At 41.0% G+C, this 17,731-nt stretch overlaps 1 protein-coding gene across 2 annotated transcripts in view; it reads right to left on the reverse strand.

Annotated features, from left to right (window-relative positions):
* The window catches only part of w (eye pigment precursor family transporter white), a 164,296-nt gene that overhangs the window by 13,270 nt on the left and 133,295 nt on the right, over positions 1-17,731 (reverse strand). For both annotated transcript variants that reach the window (XM_067101891.1, XM_067101892.1), the window contains exons 3-4: positions 2,364-2,602; positions 449-520 (exon numbers count right to left, since the gene is read on the reverse strand). In XM_067101891.1, coding sequence (XP_066957992.1) covers positions 449-520; positions 2,364-2,602 — 311 coding nt within the window. The remainder of the gene's footprint in view (positions 1-448; positions 521-2,363; positions 2,603-17,731) is intronic.

Below are 17,731 nucleotides of genomic sequence, written 5' to 3' on the forward strand. Positions count from 1 at the left end.
GTCACGAACAATATGTGCAAGAAATGGAAATGAAAAGCTTCAACTCCACAAGGCGTCGCACGATCTGCATCTTTTCATGTCCAGCGCCAAAGAATCAGGCAAATTCTTATTTTTCTTGAGCGAGGAGCAGCGCCAAAATGTCTCAGCAAAGGAGGCCATTAGTAAATTTGCTGGACTATCTGACCTACAGTAATGCAGATTTGTAATATGTTCAAGAGAGAAGCGCAGATTTGTAATATGTTCAAGAGAGAAGCGCAGATTTGTAATATGTTCAAGAGAGAAGCGCAGATTTGTAATATGTTCAAGAGAGAAGCGCAGATTTGTAATATGTTCAAGAGAGAAGCGCATATGAATAAAGTAGATAAAAAAGCTACTAAGTCCTTACCAGGGTGTTCATACAGCAGGTTCTTATGAGTTATGAAATCAAATAAGTAGGGAATTCACTCACCTCGCTAATGACTTCGTCCACCCTCGTCATTCTCTGCTCATGAAGTAAATGGCGATCCATGCGCAGCATTGCCTGTGAATTCAGAAACAAAAGGCATTCTGCTTACTTTGGTAAAAAAAGAAAAATATTAAAACAGAGATCAATGTAAATGAATAAAGATTACATAGTCCTATGAACAGAGAGACCAAACAAATAGGCCATGAATTATATGAGTTATATTTATAATTTATTTCTGCTATTGTGGTGGTGACTTGCATTCCGTTATAAATGTCCATAAAATAGTACTGAGTGATAGACTGTAACACAGCAGGCGATTTTTTATTATATTTCCGACGAGTTCTGAAAGTCTCTTGTACCAGAGAAAGTTACATCGAGGTTGAGCTTAATGAGGTAGTGGAGATGAACTGAATGCACAGTGTCGCCGAAATAAGGAAGGATGAAAGTGTGAGAGGTGTAGAGATGCTGAAAATATCTGTTAAAACTTAAAAAAGAAAAAAATGTTTTGGGTGAAAAGATGAGTCAGTGTGTGGAAAATGTTAGTTGGTGACACGGAGCATCGTTGTGAAATTTTGGAAGGAGGGAGGAGAAGGTGACGTAATAATGCTGGTTAAAAGGAGTTGTAGCTGTGCTGGAACAGAAGGGTCTTCAAATCCAGAGATTGCTTGTTTGACGGGAGACTATAAAATGGGTTTGTTTTATATAATAGAATTTATATTGGAAGTAAAATGTGAGATAAAAACTGAAGGTCTCCAAGTCTTGCTTTTTGTGAAGAGCAGCAGCCGCCTTGAATCTACAAGAAACCGGAGACTTGAAAGGTTTTCTTAAAGCATTCTCTTCTTAACTGTCCTGCTCATAGTCCCAGGAATGTCTCTCTTTTATCATATGTATTTCAGGCCTAAACAGAACATCGTTATTTCCAATAACGTATTTTGGGTATGACAATAACATCACATCCACCAGTTTCCAGCAATAGCAGCAGGTATGCTGGATGTACTTTCAACAAAACTTGCTAATTTAAAACGGTCCTGGTCGTTTCGGCCGTGAGTCATTTAGGCCGTAACATCCAAAACAATGCAAGACGTAATGTTTATGGTATTAACCGGCATTATATTATGTTTGACGTACATCCCCAAAGGGCTGGTACTAAACACGGCGCCCATTTTGCACGTAAACATGCTTACGACCCGAACTCGTCTGAAGTACGTTTGCACGTCAAAAATTAAATTTTTTCTGGCATACCTTGCTCTTGATATAATTATAACGGCAGATTGTACTGTAACTCTCAACTCTACTTACTGCCTCATATAACGTCAAGTTACCGAATCGAAAGCGTTTTAAAGTTTCGCACTTTTAATCAATGTTTCTCTACATTATGTAACTATTACTATGAAGGATGATCCTAAACAGCATTCATCACATCAACGGTCTTAGTGTTTTTTCTATACTCTTCTATATATTTTCAGCTATTTTTCATTTTTAATATTTTTTCTTCGGTCACCGTTCATGGCCTCACTGTTGTTTGTATTCATTTCTTTCTAGATCTTTTAAGAAGGGATATATATATATATATATATATATATATATATATATATATATATATGTGTGTGTGTGTGTGTGTGTGTGTGTGTCTATGTATGGACATGGATTTGTCATAATTAACATCACTAATAAAAATATTAATGATAATGACTTAAATATGCTGCACATTTTATGGTAAAAAAGGCGCTTGTGAAATAAATACCTCGTAATATCAAGTTCTTGCTATGTTCATTCAAGCTGCTAGGAATGAATAAATGAGATGAAAAGTGTTCTAGACCAGCAAGAAACTAATGAAAGAAAAAATGTTTATGGAAAGTGACAAAGGATGCCTTGTGATTTCCACTTTTTTCGGCGGAGACACCGAAGGAAAACTCACCTGAAAGACCAGTTGCTCGCGAACTGTCAGCATCCCGATGAAGAGGTCATCCTGCTGGACGTAGGCCGAGCGACTTGTCAAGGCGTCGGGATCAACTCGTCTTCCGTTGACGAAGAGGTCGCCGGTAATCCGCAGCTTGTCGTTGTTGCGATGCGTCAAGACGTTGAGAAGGGTCGTCTTCCCTGCGCCTGAGGCACCCATGATGGCCAGAAGCTCGCCAGGCCGACACACGCCCGTCACTGTAATTGTCAAGTTAAGGTTCAGCTCTTGTCGTAGATTGCAACTAAGTAGAAATTCTCAGATATGAAGAAAAAGTTTTGGAAAAATACACTACTTCTGTATTCCCAGTCTTAAGCTGTAGAGCTGTTTTCATTTGAAATTCCGATTAAGACTGAACGTATTTTAGCTGTCAGATATCACAGTTCGTTGTTGATTTTGTATTTGTCAGTTACTCCATCGATGTGAATTTCAACAACCAAAACGTGGGAATGTGAGAAAGATATTTCGTTTAAAAAGGCTTTGAGCGGATGCATTTGACAAACGATACATCAGCACACTTTGAGTCAACTATATGTGAAATATTTGCTTCAAATCAGCGCCGAGCACTTCTATTTCATGTCCAAAACTCATGTGGCACTGCTTGGAAGCAGGGTAGTGCACGCTAGCTGCAAATGAGATACCATCTATCATCCCTTAGACTGGTCTTCACACACTTTTTGTTAATAACCTCTTCATATTATTTGTTGGAGCAAGAATGGTTATGGTTGAAAGAAAACTCAGACTCTCCGCTGACAAAATTATCAAATGGGCTGATATGAGTGACAAAGTCTTCTATGAGCAATACAATTTTGTATTTTATTGTGTCAGAGGAATGCATAAAACCTGTGATATAATATGTGTATATATATATATATATATATATATATATATATATATATATATATATATATATATATATATATATATATGATGATAATCACTTTTGTACGTGATTCACATATCACACATTACAACAGGTTAAAAGTAAGAGATGGGGTGTAGGTCCTGACCGGTTTCGACTTTATTTCCAAGTCATTGACGAAGGACTAATGTACCAAAAGACTGCTGAGGGTACGCATAGACGCCCATAGAGGAGTTAGCTTCCGAACCGGGAGTAGATTGTCCAACCCAGAACAATCCAACATACGGAATCATTCGAAATTATGCAAAACAATCATAGACAACAAAGACTTTCGAATAATAGGACAAACACAGAAAGACAGTGACTTAACAACCTTAGAATCTATAATGATAAAATTAACAGTTCCATCTTTGAACACCCAAACATCATCCACTCAGCTGTTTATTGCTTGATGGTCCTATTTGCCTTATTGTTACCTTGTTTTCTCCCCTTTTATCTATTTGTGTTTTAATTTGTACTTTTCTCACCTTCTTTCAATAGTCTTGTTTTAGCTCCCGTCTGGGTAGGTCTTTCTTTTAGTGTCATGGTGCCTCTGATATTTTTAAAAGAATTAGCATTTTAAATGAGACAATACTGTAGTGTTTTTAATCAGTTGTTGTAATAAATGTTTTTATGATTAATTATTGAGTCAGCTCGCTGTTTTTCAGCCTTGAAAATGCAACAATGTAGTTGTGAAACGTCGGCATTAGGAATAAACTATCAGCTGTATTGAGTGCCTTTCCCTGGACGCCTACGAGTTATGATTTCGAGAGCTGCAGCTCTGATGTTGGAGTATATATATATATATATATATATATATATATATATATATATATATATATATATATATATATATATATATATATATATTCTGTTCTGTCTACTGAGTATTTAGATTGAGGCAAGTTGATTCACCCTTTGCAGGCCAATAGCTGGAGAATGAAATTAATCTATGATCATCAGGTAAATTCAGCCTGACTGCAGTCTTGTCGATTGTGTAGATGAAATCAGTATTTATTAAAGTTATGTATTTCCTCTTCATTCTTGGGAAACCTTAATTCGCAACAGACTGTGCTTCAAGTCTGCACAGACATTCGCTCCCGATCATATTTATTTATTTTTAGTCAAAGGGAGCCACGAGAGCCTCATGCAGTCACTATTGTGATAGGATATCAGGTCTCGGGGGGTCTGCACTTTGACCCCCTATCCGCCGCATTGACGAATCAATTCATGGCTAAACATCTCCACTGGTTACACCTTTCCATTTGCACTTCCGTGGCTGGTTCGAATGAATCGGGTCAAAACGCGACTACGCATCTACTGCGCATGCGCATATTGCCAACCCAATGTTTTTCTAGCCGCTCTTTTTGGTGTTTGTGTGTGTGTGTGTGTGTGGTAAAATCTTTTCCGTCGTAATTTGAAGGATTTCAGCTTTATTTGGCATGGAGTCTTCATCTCAGTCAACGGGGAATAAGATAAGTACCTGCCCTACCGCAGTCACAAAATTTAGTCCTGCTTAACTAATATTTTCATATATTTTTTAGTGTCCGAAATGACGGCTCGGGAGCGTCATACCGCTACCCGTATTTAGGCTAGGATTCTGCCTTAATTAAAGCGAAAAGCATAGGTTAGGGTAGGATTTTTAGATTCAGCATGTCAAAAAACCCTAGCTTGTACTGTTAAACATGCTTGGAAAGTTTATATAAACCTGCTTGTTATGAAATTATCGATAGCCCGAACGCTAGCGCTAGCGCTAAAGTTAGGCTAACCTTTGCTACTTTTAGCTTTACCGAAGCGGATGATAGCCGCTTTCGGTATTTAAGGTAATTCTTTTTAGTGTTATTTATGTGATATAACTATATTTTGGACATTTTGTTAGAGTTTATTGTGTAAAACCTCCGATTTATGTCCCATTATCCGTGAGGAAAAAATGATTCGGGCTTCTGGAACATTCTAGAAGGTTCCATCGAAGCTCTGTCGAAGCCTTCGACTCGGAATCGTTTCGTAACGAAAATTGCATATGATACACTGGCTCCCAGTCGAGTTACCAGATACCTCAAGTCGAATTATTTCGAAATAGTAGTTTTTCTCATGACGAATTGATTCGAAATAGTAACTTTTTTATGTCGAATTGATTCGAAATAGTAGCTCTTTTATGTCGAATAGTGTAGTATAGAAATGAGTTATGAACTCAAATAAAGATATTGTTAGGGGTTATCTTCTCCCCTTTTATTATTAGTATTATTAGTATTGTTACTATCATTATTATTGTTAGTAGTATTAGAATGATTAACCTTATTTTGGTTCTGGTTATTTGTGTTATTATTGTTAGTATATTTCCTTGCACTACAGCGGAGTGGGAATTTAGTCTTGAAATTCGACTTCGTCTAATTGTCGACGGTCTTAAATCGTAATGTGAATGTCTAACAGTGTTCAGTAATTCCTCAAACACTCGTTGCATGTCCACACACACAAAAATTATTCACTCAGAGTACATGAATCATAAAAAAAAAAAAATTTTATATTGTACCAAAATTAAAAACCATTTGTCAAATTGTCACACAAAAAAAAATTAAATCCTCTATTGAGTTCAAATGCACAATTAAAACATTTTTCAATACACAAAATAAATTCTTATATGAAATTGGGCATCATATCATCAAAATTCATCATAATAAGTACACAAAATTATATATATAACTTCTCAATTAATCATCACCAACCGAGTGAAAAAAATAACTAATTCCCTATCTAAATTATTTACTAAATAATTAATTATCATAGAGAGAGTAATGCTGGTATTTATGCAAAAGGAATTTTATTCACAAGAGAGAGTTTTCTTAATTTTCAATCTTATAGCAAGATGCAAAAAAATATATATCTTCACTTATTTATTAAGAGAGAGAGCAGACAGTAAATTCATTTATCGCCAACTTACTGGGTTGTGTTGCTGATATCGTGATATCGCTAAATGTTGTACCTTCCGCGGTGAGTGTTTCGCTGTCGGATCCGCGTATAAAATCTCACTATGTCTGCGTTGTTTTTCCGCTGTGGTTTTCCGCCTTCGGAATCTTGTTGAAAGTCTGTGCGCTGTTTTTCTTCAATCACTCGATGCAATGTCGCAAACACTGGGCTTATTATCGCTGTCGGCGTCTTGCTCAATTTGTTGACGGTAACAGTTCAAAATGTTTTTGCTTCTTGACGCACTAAAACGGTTTTTATTCACACTCGATGTTGTTGTTGTAAGCTGTTATTCATAACTTTTTGTTCGCTGGAGCGTTTTTTTATTTCTTCAGATATAGTTGGTCGTCGTCGTAAAAAATCTAAGTTCGTTTTGTAGAATTTCGTTTCACTGTAACTTAAATAATTGCACTGATAATTTCATTAATGTTCGTTTGTTTCGTCTCGCCTTCTGGATCCAAGTAAGCTGCCACCATTTGTTAGGGGTTATCTTCTCCCCTTTTATGTTCTTTTTTGTTGTATGTTTGTATGGATTTTAGTCTTTCTCTTCTTACCTTGGTTTCTTTCGAGGTGTCCTTCAGATCGCTTCGCGGATGATGTGCTATCTTTGTATATTTATTATTTTTAAATATTGATATCTCTCAGAAAGGCGTATAGAGACGAGATCGGTAATTTCTTCACTTTAATTAGTACTTTGTATTATAAAGATCAGTACAAAATTAACAAGTTACAATGATAGAAACGAATCACTCTTGACTCAGTCTATATGGGGAACACTGAAGCGAGGGGAGATGTACTCTCCCTTGAAGGAAACAGTTCTAAACTCTCCTCTCCTTGTCGGTCTCTAACCCGTTGGACTCCCAGAAAACTTGCTATCTGCAATCTCCACCTCCTTCTAGCCTTATTGGAAGGATTAATCAGCAAGGCCTCCCCTTCAAGTAGCTGATTGGAAGGACTGTAGTGGGTGTGATTCAAATCTCTCCTTAGAGGACTTGATAGGAGATGATCTTAGGAGGGTGAGGAGGGTGTGTGAAAGACCCCTCCCAAACATAATTGATTGGAGGTTGAAGAAGTACATCACTTGAGCCAACCCCCAAATTCCTGGAACTTCCACAAAAACACCTTCCTGAGAAGGTGGGGCTATAGAATCAGCTACTGTAATAATTTAGGCTGTGCTGACTCATGTTTTGGTTAGCTTCAATCGTGAGGCCATTAGTTCTCACTTTTACGATTGTTTTTATGGCTTCAACACGATATACTGCAATGGTTCATGTAAACATCCTGCGTATTAATAACACGATACAACAGCATTTGGGCGTTATCACTGTGTTCTTTGCCTCTCTCTTTATTCTTATTTCTCTCTCTCTCTCTCTCTCTCTCTCTCTCTCTCTCTCTCTCTCTCTTCTCTCTTTTCTATCTAATTTCCCTATCACTACACAACATCATGTCTTTCTATTAGCTGTAAGGTTGTTGCCATGCACCGATGAGGTCGTGAGTATCGATTCTTGCCAAAGTTATTCGTCTGGGGCGATCGGTGTCCTATATTGGATATACCTAGATCCCCTAGTCTAGGCTAAGCCTACATGGTAGCCCACATTCTTGGTCTATGATACCCTCGACTCGAATGGCATGGATTTACCTGTTGCTTTGTCATAGAACTGACATAATCCCAATGCTGTTGGACTTCCTTGTTCGTGATCATAGATTGCCCATCAGTTGTAGCTCTCCCCCAGTGAGTAACCCCCCCTTTTTCCCTTGTGCCTAGCGCCCATTGGAGATGAGCCTCGAACAGGGATGTCGATGGGGCATGAAACCAGCCATTCGAGATAGTAGAATGAATGTCACCTCATTCATGAAAAAGAGATGGTAGAATGATTGTCACCTCATTCGAGTACATAAAAACTATATGCTCGTTTTTTCTCATGATGTAATGGCTTATATAACAGTTCCTTAAACATTTTAGGGGTGTTTCATAGTATTATTTTCTTTTATAGGCTTTGCCAAATAAGTGCGCTAATGCTGCCTGTAAAAAATGGATAGACTCCATCAAGACTCAGCATGAGTTTTGTCGGGGGTGTGCTCCCTGCAGTGTACAGGGTACGGACCATCCATACTGGAGTCTGGAAGGGTGTGACATATGTACTGAATGGCTGTCATGGGCTCGTACGGGCGATCACACTGTTTCTGGCTCTATGGCAAATATTAATATACAGTAGAACCTTGGTTCTCGACGCTAATTCGTTCCAGAAGAAGTGTCGAGATTCGATTTTGTCGAATTCTGAGTTAATTTCTCCCATAAGAAATAACTGAAAATGGATTAATCCATTCCTGACCACCAGTCATTACCCCAACCTTGCCTTTTTATACAAAACTTTGCACAAATCACAATTAAATAGGTTCAGAGTTGAATAACTTACTGTATCAGAAGCACTTTTTACATTTTTAAATGCATACTGTATCAAAAAAGTTGGCCTATAACCAATGCGGCCGTATTACCTTAGGCTAGGCTAAGTAGCCTTATAGGCACTACCAGAATGTACTGTAACAGGTACACATGAAAACTGTTGTTAATAATGATAACATTGAAAAACAAGCCATATCACATGAAATTAATAATACAGTATTTATAAACCGAATTACTGTATGTCTGTTATCATAAAATTAAGAAAAATTTCCGAAATTACGTTAGAACTCGGCAGCCTGTGGCACATAGGCTATAAACAAACCAGAACGCCGCCCTGGTGGTGTATCGTGGTACTAATTACATAAACATTCTGAATGTTTATGTAATTAGTACCGCGATACACCACCAGGGCGGCGCTCTGTTTTGTTTATATGTGCCACAGGCTGCCGAGTTCCGACGTAATTTCGGAAATTTTTCTAATTTTATGATAACCGACATACAGTAATTCGGTTTATAAATACTGTATTATTAATTTCATGTGATAATATAACTTATTTTTTCAACAGCAACAGCAGCATGTGTGGGCTTTAAATGCTTTTAAATAAGCATGGGAAGAACGCCACCAACAACGCCAACTAGTGGCAGCCGCCAAACTTTTTTCTACAAACATCATATGATTCATCGGGTCGGATTCGGTTTGTTGTTTGAACTCCGACGCAAAATTTACTCAACATTTCGTGTTTAATCCAGTTATTTCGAGTTCTAGTACAGTCGGAGGACGGGGTTCTACTGTACAACATTTAAAACATGGGTATGAAGGATTCTCCAAAATCGGCCCAAAGGTCCTCTTGGCTGTTGCCAGACAAAAGGTGTAAGATTTTCTCTTCCCCAGCCCAGAAATTCAGTCGGTCCAGGGGTTACAGAACTCACCTGATGATGTCGTGGTGGATGCTAATGCATCACTGTAGTGCCCAACTTCATACCAGGGTAAAAATCGATTTGGGAAGATCTGAAACCTGGATGATGAGGGGATCTATCTGATACAGCCTCGACCCCCAATAGATCAACCGATTCCTGGCAGCATCCCTAAGTAAATGCGGCTCCTATGGACATCAGTACACGAGGATAATGTTTTCAGTCCCTGCTTCTCCTACTAAGAAAGTTTGCGGTACAAACTAGGATGTCTGCAATGGGATCAAGCCGAACAAGTTGATAGAACCACAACTTGCAAAATCTTTGGATACAGGGCTCAGGACAGACTCCGACATATACCAAGTGTCAGATCCACCCATTAATATAGATTATTTCACAGATTTGAGAGTGGTGGAGGTTGGAGGCCAGAGCAGGCTCATCCCTAGGTGGTGGCATCACCATGGGTAGGCGGTGGATGGCATCTTTTATGATAGTGATGTATGCACCCCTCTAGCCAGGTTAGAGTTTGCAAAACCTTTTGTCCACTTCAAAGGTAGTAAGTTTCGCTTTCGATGCCAAACACCTAAGACTCTGGCTATGGTACCGGAGGAAACCATGATTTTTACCCAGGATCAGCCGTGAAGAACTTCACACAATATCTACCAGGACCTGGGAGGTAGTGCTCTGGGCACAGGTTCTTGCTAGGAACATTCCACCTGGAAAGTATCAGTTGGTGAAGTTCCCATCTATCACCAATAAACTATTTCAAATCTTAGGAGAAAAGAACTGGGTAGAGTCAGCCGCCCATGGGACGAAGTTCTCTTTAAAGGAACTCCAGGACTTTGGAACAGTTCTGCCAGATCCCATAGACGATATAACAAAACCATTAGCAGGCCTCACAGAGGTGATGAAGAAAGGCAAATTTCTAGTAAACCATGCCGTTCATGCTTTTTGCGGACCTCCTTACCTTGCCGACACTATTGAGTTCAGGAGTTCGGGCGAAACTATTAATGTCTGTATTACAACCTTGACATTAATGGAATCTCAGACATACGCTGTGTCTATTAGCTGTAAGGTTGTTGCCATGCACCGATGAGGTCGTGAGTATCGATTCTTGCCAAAGTTATTCGTCTGGGGCGATCGAGTGTCCTATATTGGATATACCTAGATCCCTAGTCTAGGCTAAGCCTACATGGTAGCCCACATTCTTGGTCTATGATACCCTCGACTCAAATGGCATGGATTTACCTGTTGCTTTGTCATAGAACTGACATAATCCCAATGCTGTTGGACTTCCTTGTTCGTGATCATAGATTGCCCATCAGTTGTAGCTCTCCCCAGTGAGTAACCCCCTTTTCCCTTGTGCCAGCGCCCATTGGAGATGAGCCTCGAACAGGGATGTCGACGGGCATGAAACCAGCCATTCGAGATAGTAGAATGAATGTCACCTCATTCATGAAAAAGAGATGGTAGAATGATTGTCACCTCATTCGAAAGTACATAAAAACTATATGCTCGTTTTTTCTCATGATGTAATGGCTTATATAACAGTTCCTTAAACATTTTAGGGTGTTTCATAGTATTATTTTCTTTATAGGCTTTGCCAAATAAGTGCGCTAATGCTGCCTGTAAAAATGGATAGACTCCATCAAGACCAGCAGGGTGTGCTCCTGCAGTGTACAGGGTACGGACCATCCATACTGGAGTCTGGAAGGGTGTGACATATGACTGAATGGCTGTCACCGATCACACTGTTTCTGGCTCTATGGCAAATATTAATATACAGTAGAACCTTGGTTTCTCGACGCTAATTCGTTCCAGAAGAAGTGTCGAGATTCGATTTTGTCTCATTTCTCCCATAAGAAATAACTGAAAATGGATTAAATTCCTGACCACCAGTCATTACCCCAACCTTGTTTTTATACAAAACTTTGCACAAATCACAATTAAATAGGTTCAGAGTTGAATAACTTACATCAGAAGCACTTTTTACATTTTTAAATGCATACTGTATCAAAAAGTTGGCCTATAACCAATGCGGCCGTATTACCATTTAGGCTAGGGTGTTTCAAAGTAGCCTTATAGGCACTACCAGAATGTACTGTAACAGGTACACATGAAAACTGTTGTTAATAATGATAACATTGAAAAACAAGCCATATCACATGAAATTAATAATATTTATAAACGAATTACTGTATGTCTGTTATCATAAAATTGAAAAAATTTTGAAATACGTTAAGAACTCGGCAGCCTGTGCAGGCTATAAACAAACCAGAACGCTACGCCCTGGTGGTGTATCGTGGTACTAATTACATAAACATTCTGAATGTTTATGTAATTAGTATCAGCGATACACCACCAGGGCGGCGCTCTGTTTTGTTTATATGTGCCACACGAGTTCCGACGTATTCTTTCGAAATTTTTCTTTAATTTTATGATAACCCATACAGTAATTCGGTTTATAAATACTGCATTATTAATTTCATGTGATAATATGGCTTATTTTTCAACAGCAGCAGCAGCAGCATGTGTGGGCTTTAAATGCTTTTAAATAAGCATGGGAAGAACGCCACCAACAACGCCAACTAGTGGCAGCCATGAAACTTTTTTCTACAAACATCATATGATTCATCGGGTCGGATTCGGTTTGTTGTTTGAACTCCGACGCAAAATTTACTCAACATTTAGGTATTTGAAATCCGATTATTTCGAGTTCTAGTACAGTCGAGACCGGGTTCTACTGTACAACATTTAAGAGCATGGGTAAGAGGATTTCTCCAAAATCGGCCCAAAAAGGTCCTCTTGGCTATTTGCCAGACAAAGGTGTAAGAGATTTTCTTCCCCATGGCCAGAATTCAGTCGGTCAGGGGTTATGAGAACTCACCTGATGATGTCGTGGTGGATGCTAATGCATCCACTGTAGTGCCCCCTTCATACCAGGGGATGAAATCGATTTGGGAGAATCTGAAAACCTGGATGATGAGGGGGATCTATCTGATACTGAGCCTCGACCCCCAATAGATCAACCGATTCCTGGCAGCATCCCTAGTAAATCGGCTCCTATGGACATCGGTGAGGATAATGTTTCAGTCCGCACAACTGCCTCTACTAAGAGAAAGTTTGCGGTACAAGAAGCTAGGATGTCTGCAATGGAATCAAAGCCGAACAAGTTGATAGAACTACAACTTGCAAAATCTTTGGATACAGGGGCTCAGGGACAGACTCCAGAGCATGTACAAGTGTCAGATCCACCCATTAATATAGATTATTTCCTAGATTTGAGAGTGGTGGAGGACGAGCCAGAGCAGTATAATCCCTGGGTGGTGGCATCACGGCTAGGTAGAGCGGTGGATGGCATCTTTTATGATAGTGATGTATGCACCCCTCTAGCCAGGTTAGAGTTTGCAAAACCTTTTGTCCACTTCAAAGGTAGTAAGTTTCGCTTTCGATGCCAAACACCTAAGACTCTGGCTATGGTACCGGAGGAAACCATGATTTTTACCCAGGATCAGCGAAGGGCTTCCTTTCTAATATCTACCAGGACCTGGGAGGTAGTGCTCTGGGCACCCAGGTTCTTGCTAGGAACCTTCCCGCCTGGAAAGTATCAGTTGGTGAGAAGTTCCCATCTATCACCAATAAACTGTTCAAATCTTGGGAAAAGAACTGGGTAGAGTCAGCCGCCCATGGACGCAAGTTCTCTTTTAAAGGAACTCCAGGACTTTGGAACAGTTCTGCCAGATCCCATAGACGATATAACAAAACCATTAGCAGGCCTCACAGAGGTGATGAAGAAAGGCAAATTTCTAGTAAACCATGCCCGTTCATGCTTTTTTGCGGACACTCCTTACCTTGCCGACACCCTGTGAGTTCAGGAGTTCGAGGCGAGGAAACTATTAATGTCCTGTATTACAACCTTGACATTAATGGAATCTCAGGCATACCGCTGTGACCAGCAAAGAGATTCAGTGCGCCCAAGGTTACAAATTCGGAACATGGGCCCAATCTTCATTCACCTTCTGGAGGCTTGGGCGGCGTCCAAATTAAAACTTAGACGTCAAGCCCTGAAATTCGCTGACCAGAAGTCTATGCCAGTAAAGGGGCTCCTCTTCACCTCCCCTATGTGTAGTGACCTCTTCCCTAGGGACCTAGTAACCAAGTTGAATAATGTTGCTACCCACCGAGGTATCAAATTTGAGGAGTTACTAGGATATGACCCAGAAGCAGACCTAAGGGGGGTAAAACGCAGGTAGAAGGCTTTTAAAGCACCAGCTCTTTCTGCGTCAGACCCAGGACAAGGTCCCTCTTCCCATAAACAATTCCCTATGCCGCACTCTCAGCCATCCTTGAAGAGCAGCAGTGCACTGCCATCTCAACAATCCCAATTTAGGCAGTTCCAGGAGGCTTGAGGCGGTCGTGGAAGAGAAGGATCCTTTCGAGGGAAGAAGGTAACAGGGGAGGACGAGGTGGTGGTAGAGGTCAGTTCAACCGATGAGACATTTCAGGTTGGGGCCAGACTGAAGAGGTTCCAGGAAGCCTGGAAAGTGTCCCCTTGGGCTTATCAAGTGGTATCGAAAGGTCTGCGCTGGGATTGGAAGGTCCCCTTCCGCAACAAATACTTTCATCAGCGCAGCACAAAAGAGTCAGTTCTATTTGTGAACAAAATGCTAATAAAGGACACAATAGAGAAATGCCACTTTATCAGGTTCCAGGGAAGGCTTTTCAGTGTTCCAAAGAGGGACTCTCAGGAAAGGAGAGTCATTCTGGACCTCTCTGTCCTCAACAGAGCAATAAACTGTCCCTAATTCAAAATGCTGATGATAAATCAGATAAGACATACTTTGCCAAAGGACAGCTACGCCTCTTCTATCGACTTGAAAGACACATATTGGCACATTCCAATCCAACCTCATTTTCGCCAGTATCTAGGATTCGTCTGGGTCACCAGTCGTACAGATTCAAAGTGATGCCATTCGGCCTCAATGTAGCCCCCAGAGGGTTCAGACCTTGCAGGACTTCAGGTTCCTAATCAACTGGGAAAAGTCACAGCTGAAGCCAGAAAAGAAGTTCAGATGGCTAGGCCTACAATGGTGTCTAGAAAGCAGAAAGCTAGCCCTACCAGGAGACCTCCAGGAGGCCAATAGTAGATTAGGTAAAGAGGTTCAGAAAAGCCAAGAGTTTTTCCAGAAGGAACCTAGAAGTGCTGCAGGGCAAACTACTATTTGCATCAATAGTAGATCCAGTCTTGAAAATGACTTTGAAGGATTTGAACCGGATTCTCATTTTAAAGGCAAACAAATCATTCAGAGACCACAAGGTCCCGATGAAAAGGAGGTGCAAGACAGTGCTCAAACCGTGGGCATCGAATCAGGCCCTGAAATCTTCAGTCCGGCTAGTCCCGAAACCAGTCTCAGTGACCATTCAAACGGATGCTTCAGCGAAGGACGCATGTGGGTGGGACACTCAGATCAGAACAGAGTGTCCGGAAAGTGGTCGGGAGCCCTCAGATCTTGCCATATCAGTATCAAAGAAATGATGGCAGTGCTCCTGTCACTCAAGGGACTGAAACCCAAGAGGGGATCTTGCATTCAGTTGTTCATAGACAACAAGCCGGTGGTACAATGCTTGAAGCATGGGGATCACGGTCAAAGCCACTAAATCATATAGTGCTGGGGATCATGAGATTAGCTCAGGTGAAGAAATGGTCTCTGTCAGCATCCCACCTTGCGGGAGCTCAGAATGTCCTAGCGGACTCCCTCTCCAGATTCAAAGCCCAGGAAGGGGAGTGGGAACTGGACAGCCTGTCATTCAGCGGGATCCTCCAAGATCACCCATATCTTCAGGTAGATCTGTTTGCAACACGCGACAATCACAAATTACCGAATTTTGTCACCCCCTATCATGATCTTCGAGCAGTGGCCAGAGACGCTTTCGCTGGACTGGAACCTGCTGGGGAACATTTATCTGTTTCCCCTAACGAATTTATTAATGAAAGTAGTACAACTCCTCAAGGAGTTCAAGGGAAGGGGAGCAGTGATTGCTCCAATATAGCCAAAGAGTCCTTGGTTTCCAACCCTACAGAAGCTGACTTTTCATCACAAGCCACTACATCTTCCTATTCTTTCCCAGCAGGTTCAAGGGATAACTGTCTAACACCTCCTCCTTTCTGACGAAAAGCCTTCACGTGTGGACTTTCTCAGATCCCTGTGCTTCATGGAATGGTCACCTGAATTCAGGGAATTCTTAATCACTAAATTAAGGGGAAATCCACCAAACAGTATGAGTCAGTGTGGAACAAATTTGTCTCATTTGTTAGGGACCGTAAACCAACTACCATAGATAATAACTTCGTGGGGGAGTTCTTTGTGTTTGTATTTGACGTAAAAAAGTTGGCTCCCTCCACTATTAAAAATCACAAGGCGGCCCTTGCGGTTCCTTTAAGGTACGGATTCGGAGTAGAGGTGCATTCAGAAGTGTTTGAAATGATGATGAAATCAATGGCTCTCCGCAGGCCGAGTGAACAACCATGTGAATTATCATGGGATATAGATATAGTCCTAGCTGCTCTGAACAGACATTCAGACAATAATATGAAATTTTTGTTAGAAAAAAACGTTGTTTTTAGTGGGCCTGGCGATGGGAGCCAGACCAGCGGAGATCCATGTGCTAAGAACAGGAGATCAGTTTTGTTCTTTCGGAAAGAATAAAGTAACTTTTTCATTCAGAGATTTTTTAGCTAAAAATGAGAATCCGTTTCATAGACGGAAACCCATAGTTATCCCTCCCTTGCCCTCCAATCCGGAGCTGTGTCCAGTGGCCAGAGTGAAAAAGTACCTTGATCACACCACCCATATCACGCAAGGGCCCCTCTCTTTTTGGTACCAAACGAAAGCACCCCACTTTGCCTAGAAAGCCTCAGAAGCCGCATTTGTAAGTTAATTGTAGATCTATGCCCAGGATCAGACCCAAAGTCACATGACCTCCTTAAGTACGCAGCCTCACTTGCCTTTTTCGGTAACTTTAGTATGGAGGACGTATCCAAGTACACGGGGTGGTCTGGGCATGGAGTGTTTGTCAAACACTATGTTAAACAAATGTGAGGTGTCCAGACTGCATGCATATCCCTCGGCAAAGTCGTAGGCAAGAGATAAGGACGCCCAGAAGGTGAATTGGCTGGCAAGAGGAACTCTTCCTTTAAAGTGAGTGAGTGTTTTAAAAACCGGTAGGTTATTTTTTCCTATTATAGTCTATTTCTTTTGCTCTTCACCAATACACAGTCTCTTCGGAGACAGCTTAAAGGGTGGGCTGTTACAGCCGTAAAGGGAAAGGATTTTAGATTTCGGTTTGAACCCAAGGGAAGCGAAAAAGCTTTTTGGGTTAGGGATAGTGGCTAAAAGTCCATCCTCCCTGTTAAATGATGTTTGACGGCTTTATAAATATACAAAAAGCCTCTTTAAAATGTTCTCTGGTACACCTGCATGAGGCTCTCGCGGCTCCCTTTGACTAAAAAACGGGGTTTGAACCCGAAGGGAAATGAAAACCCTATTTTTAGTCTGGGAGCCGCAAGAGCCTCAGACCCTCCCAGTTAGCATTAAGTATATTGGGTTATACCCACCCCCTTCATTTGCAGGAGTATAACCTTTTTAGGAGGCGCGGCTATTCCTACATTGGGTTGGCAATATGCGCATGCGTAGTAGATGCGTAGTCGCGTTTTGACCCGATTCATTCGAACTAGCCACGGAAGTGCAAATGGAAAGGTGTAACCAGTGGAGATGTTTAGCCATGAATTGATTCATCAATGCGGCAGATAGGGGGTCAAAGTGCAGACCCCCCGAGACCTGATATCCTATCACAATAGTGACAAGCTTCCGTTAACCAGAATGAATACGTGCCAACCCTGTGCTATAAGTTCTCTGATAAGGGATTTAGCCGGGGCGCTGCCTAAGGCAGACGTAACTGCATGAGGCTCTCGCGGCTCCCAGACTAAAAATAGGGTTTTCATTTCCCTTCAGGTTCAAACCCCGTTTTATTTCAGTTCCTCATTGGACTGGTGGGTACCGTTCTCAGCTAGCACTCTGCTGGCTCAGCGTTCGAAGAATTAGAGGAATTTATTTCTGGTGATAGAAATTCATTTCTTGCTGTAATGTGGTT

The sequence above is a fragment of the Macrobrachium rosenbergii genome, chromosome 58, assembly GCF_040412425.1.
Source record: "Macrobrachium rosenbergii isolate ZJJX-2024 chromosome 58, ASM4041242v1, whole genome shotgun sequence".
NCBI classification, from domain to species: Eukaryota; Metazoa; Arthropoda; class Malacostraca; order Decapoda; family Palaemonidae; genus Macrobrachium; species Macrobrachium rosenbergii.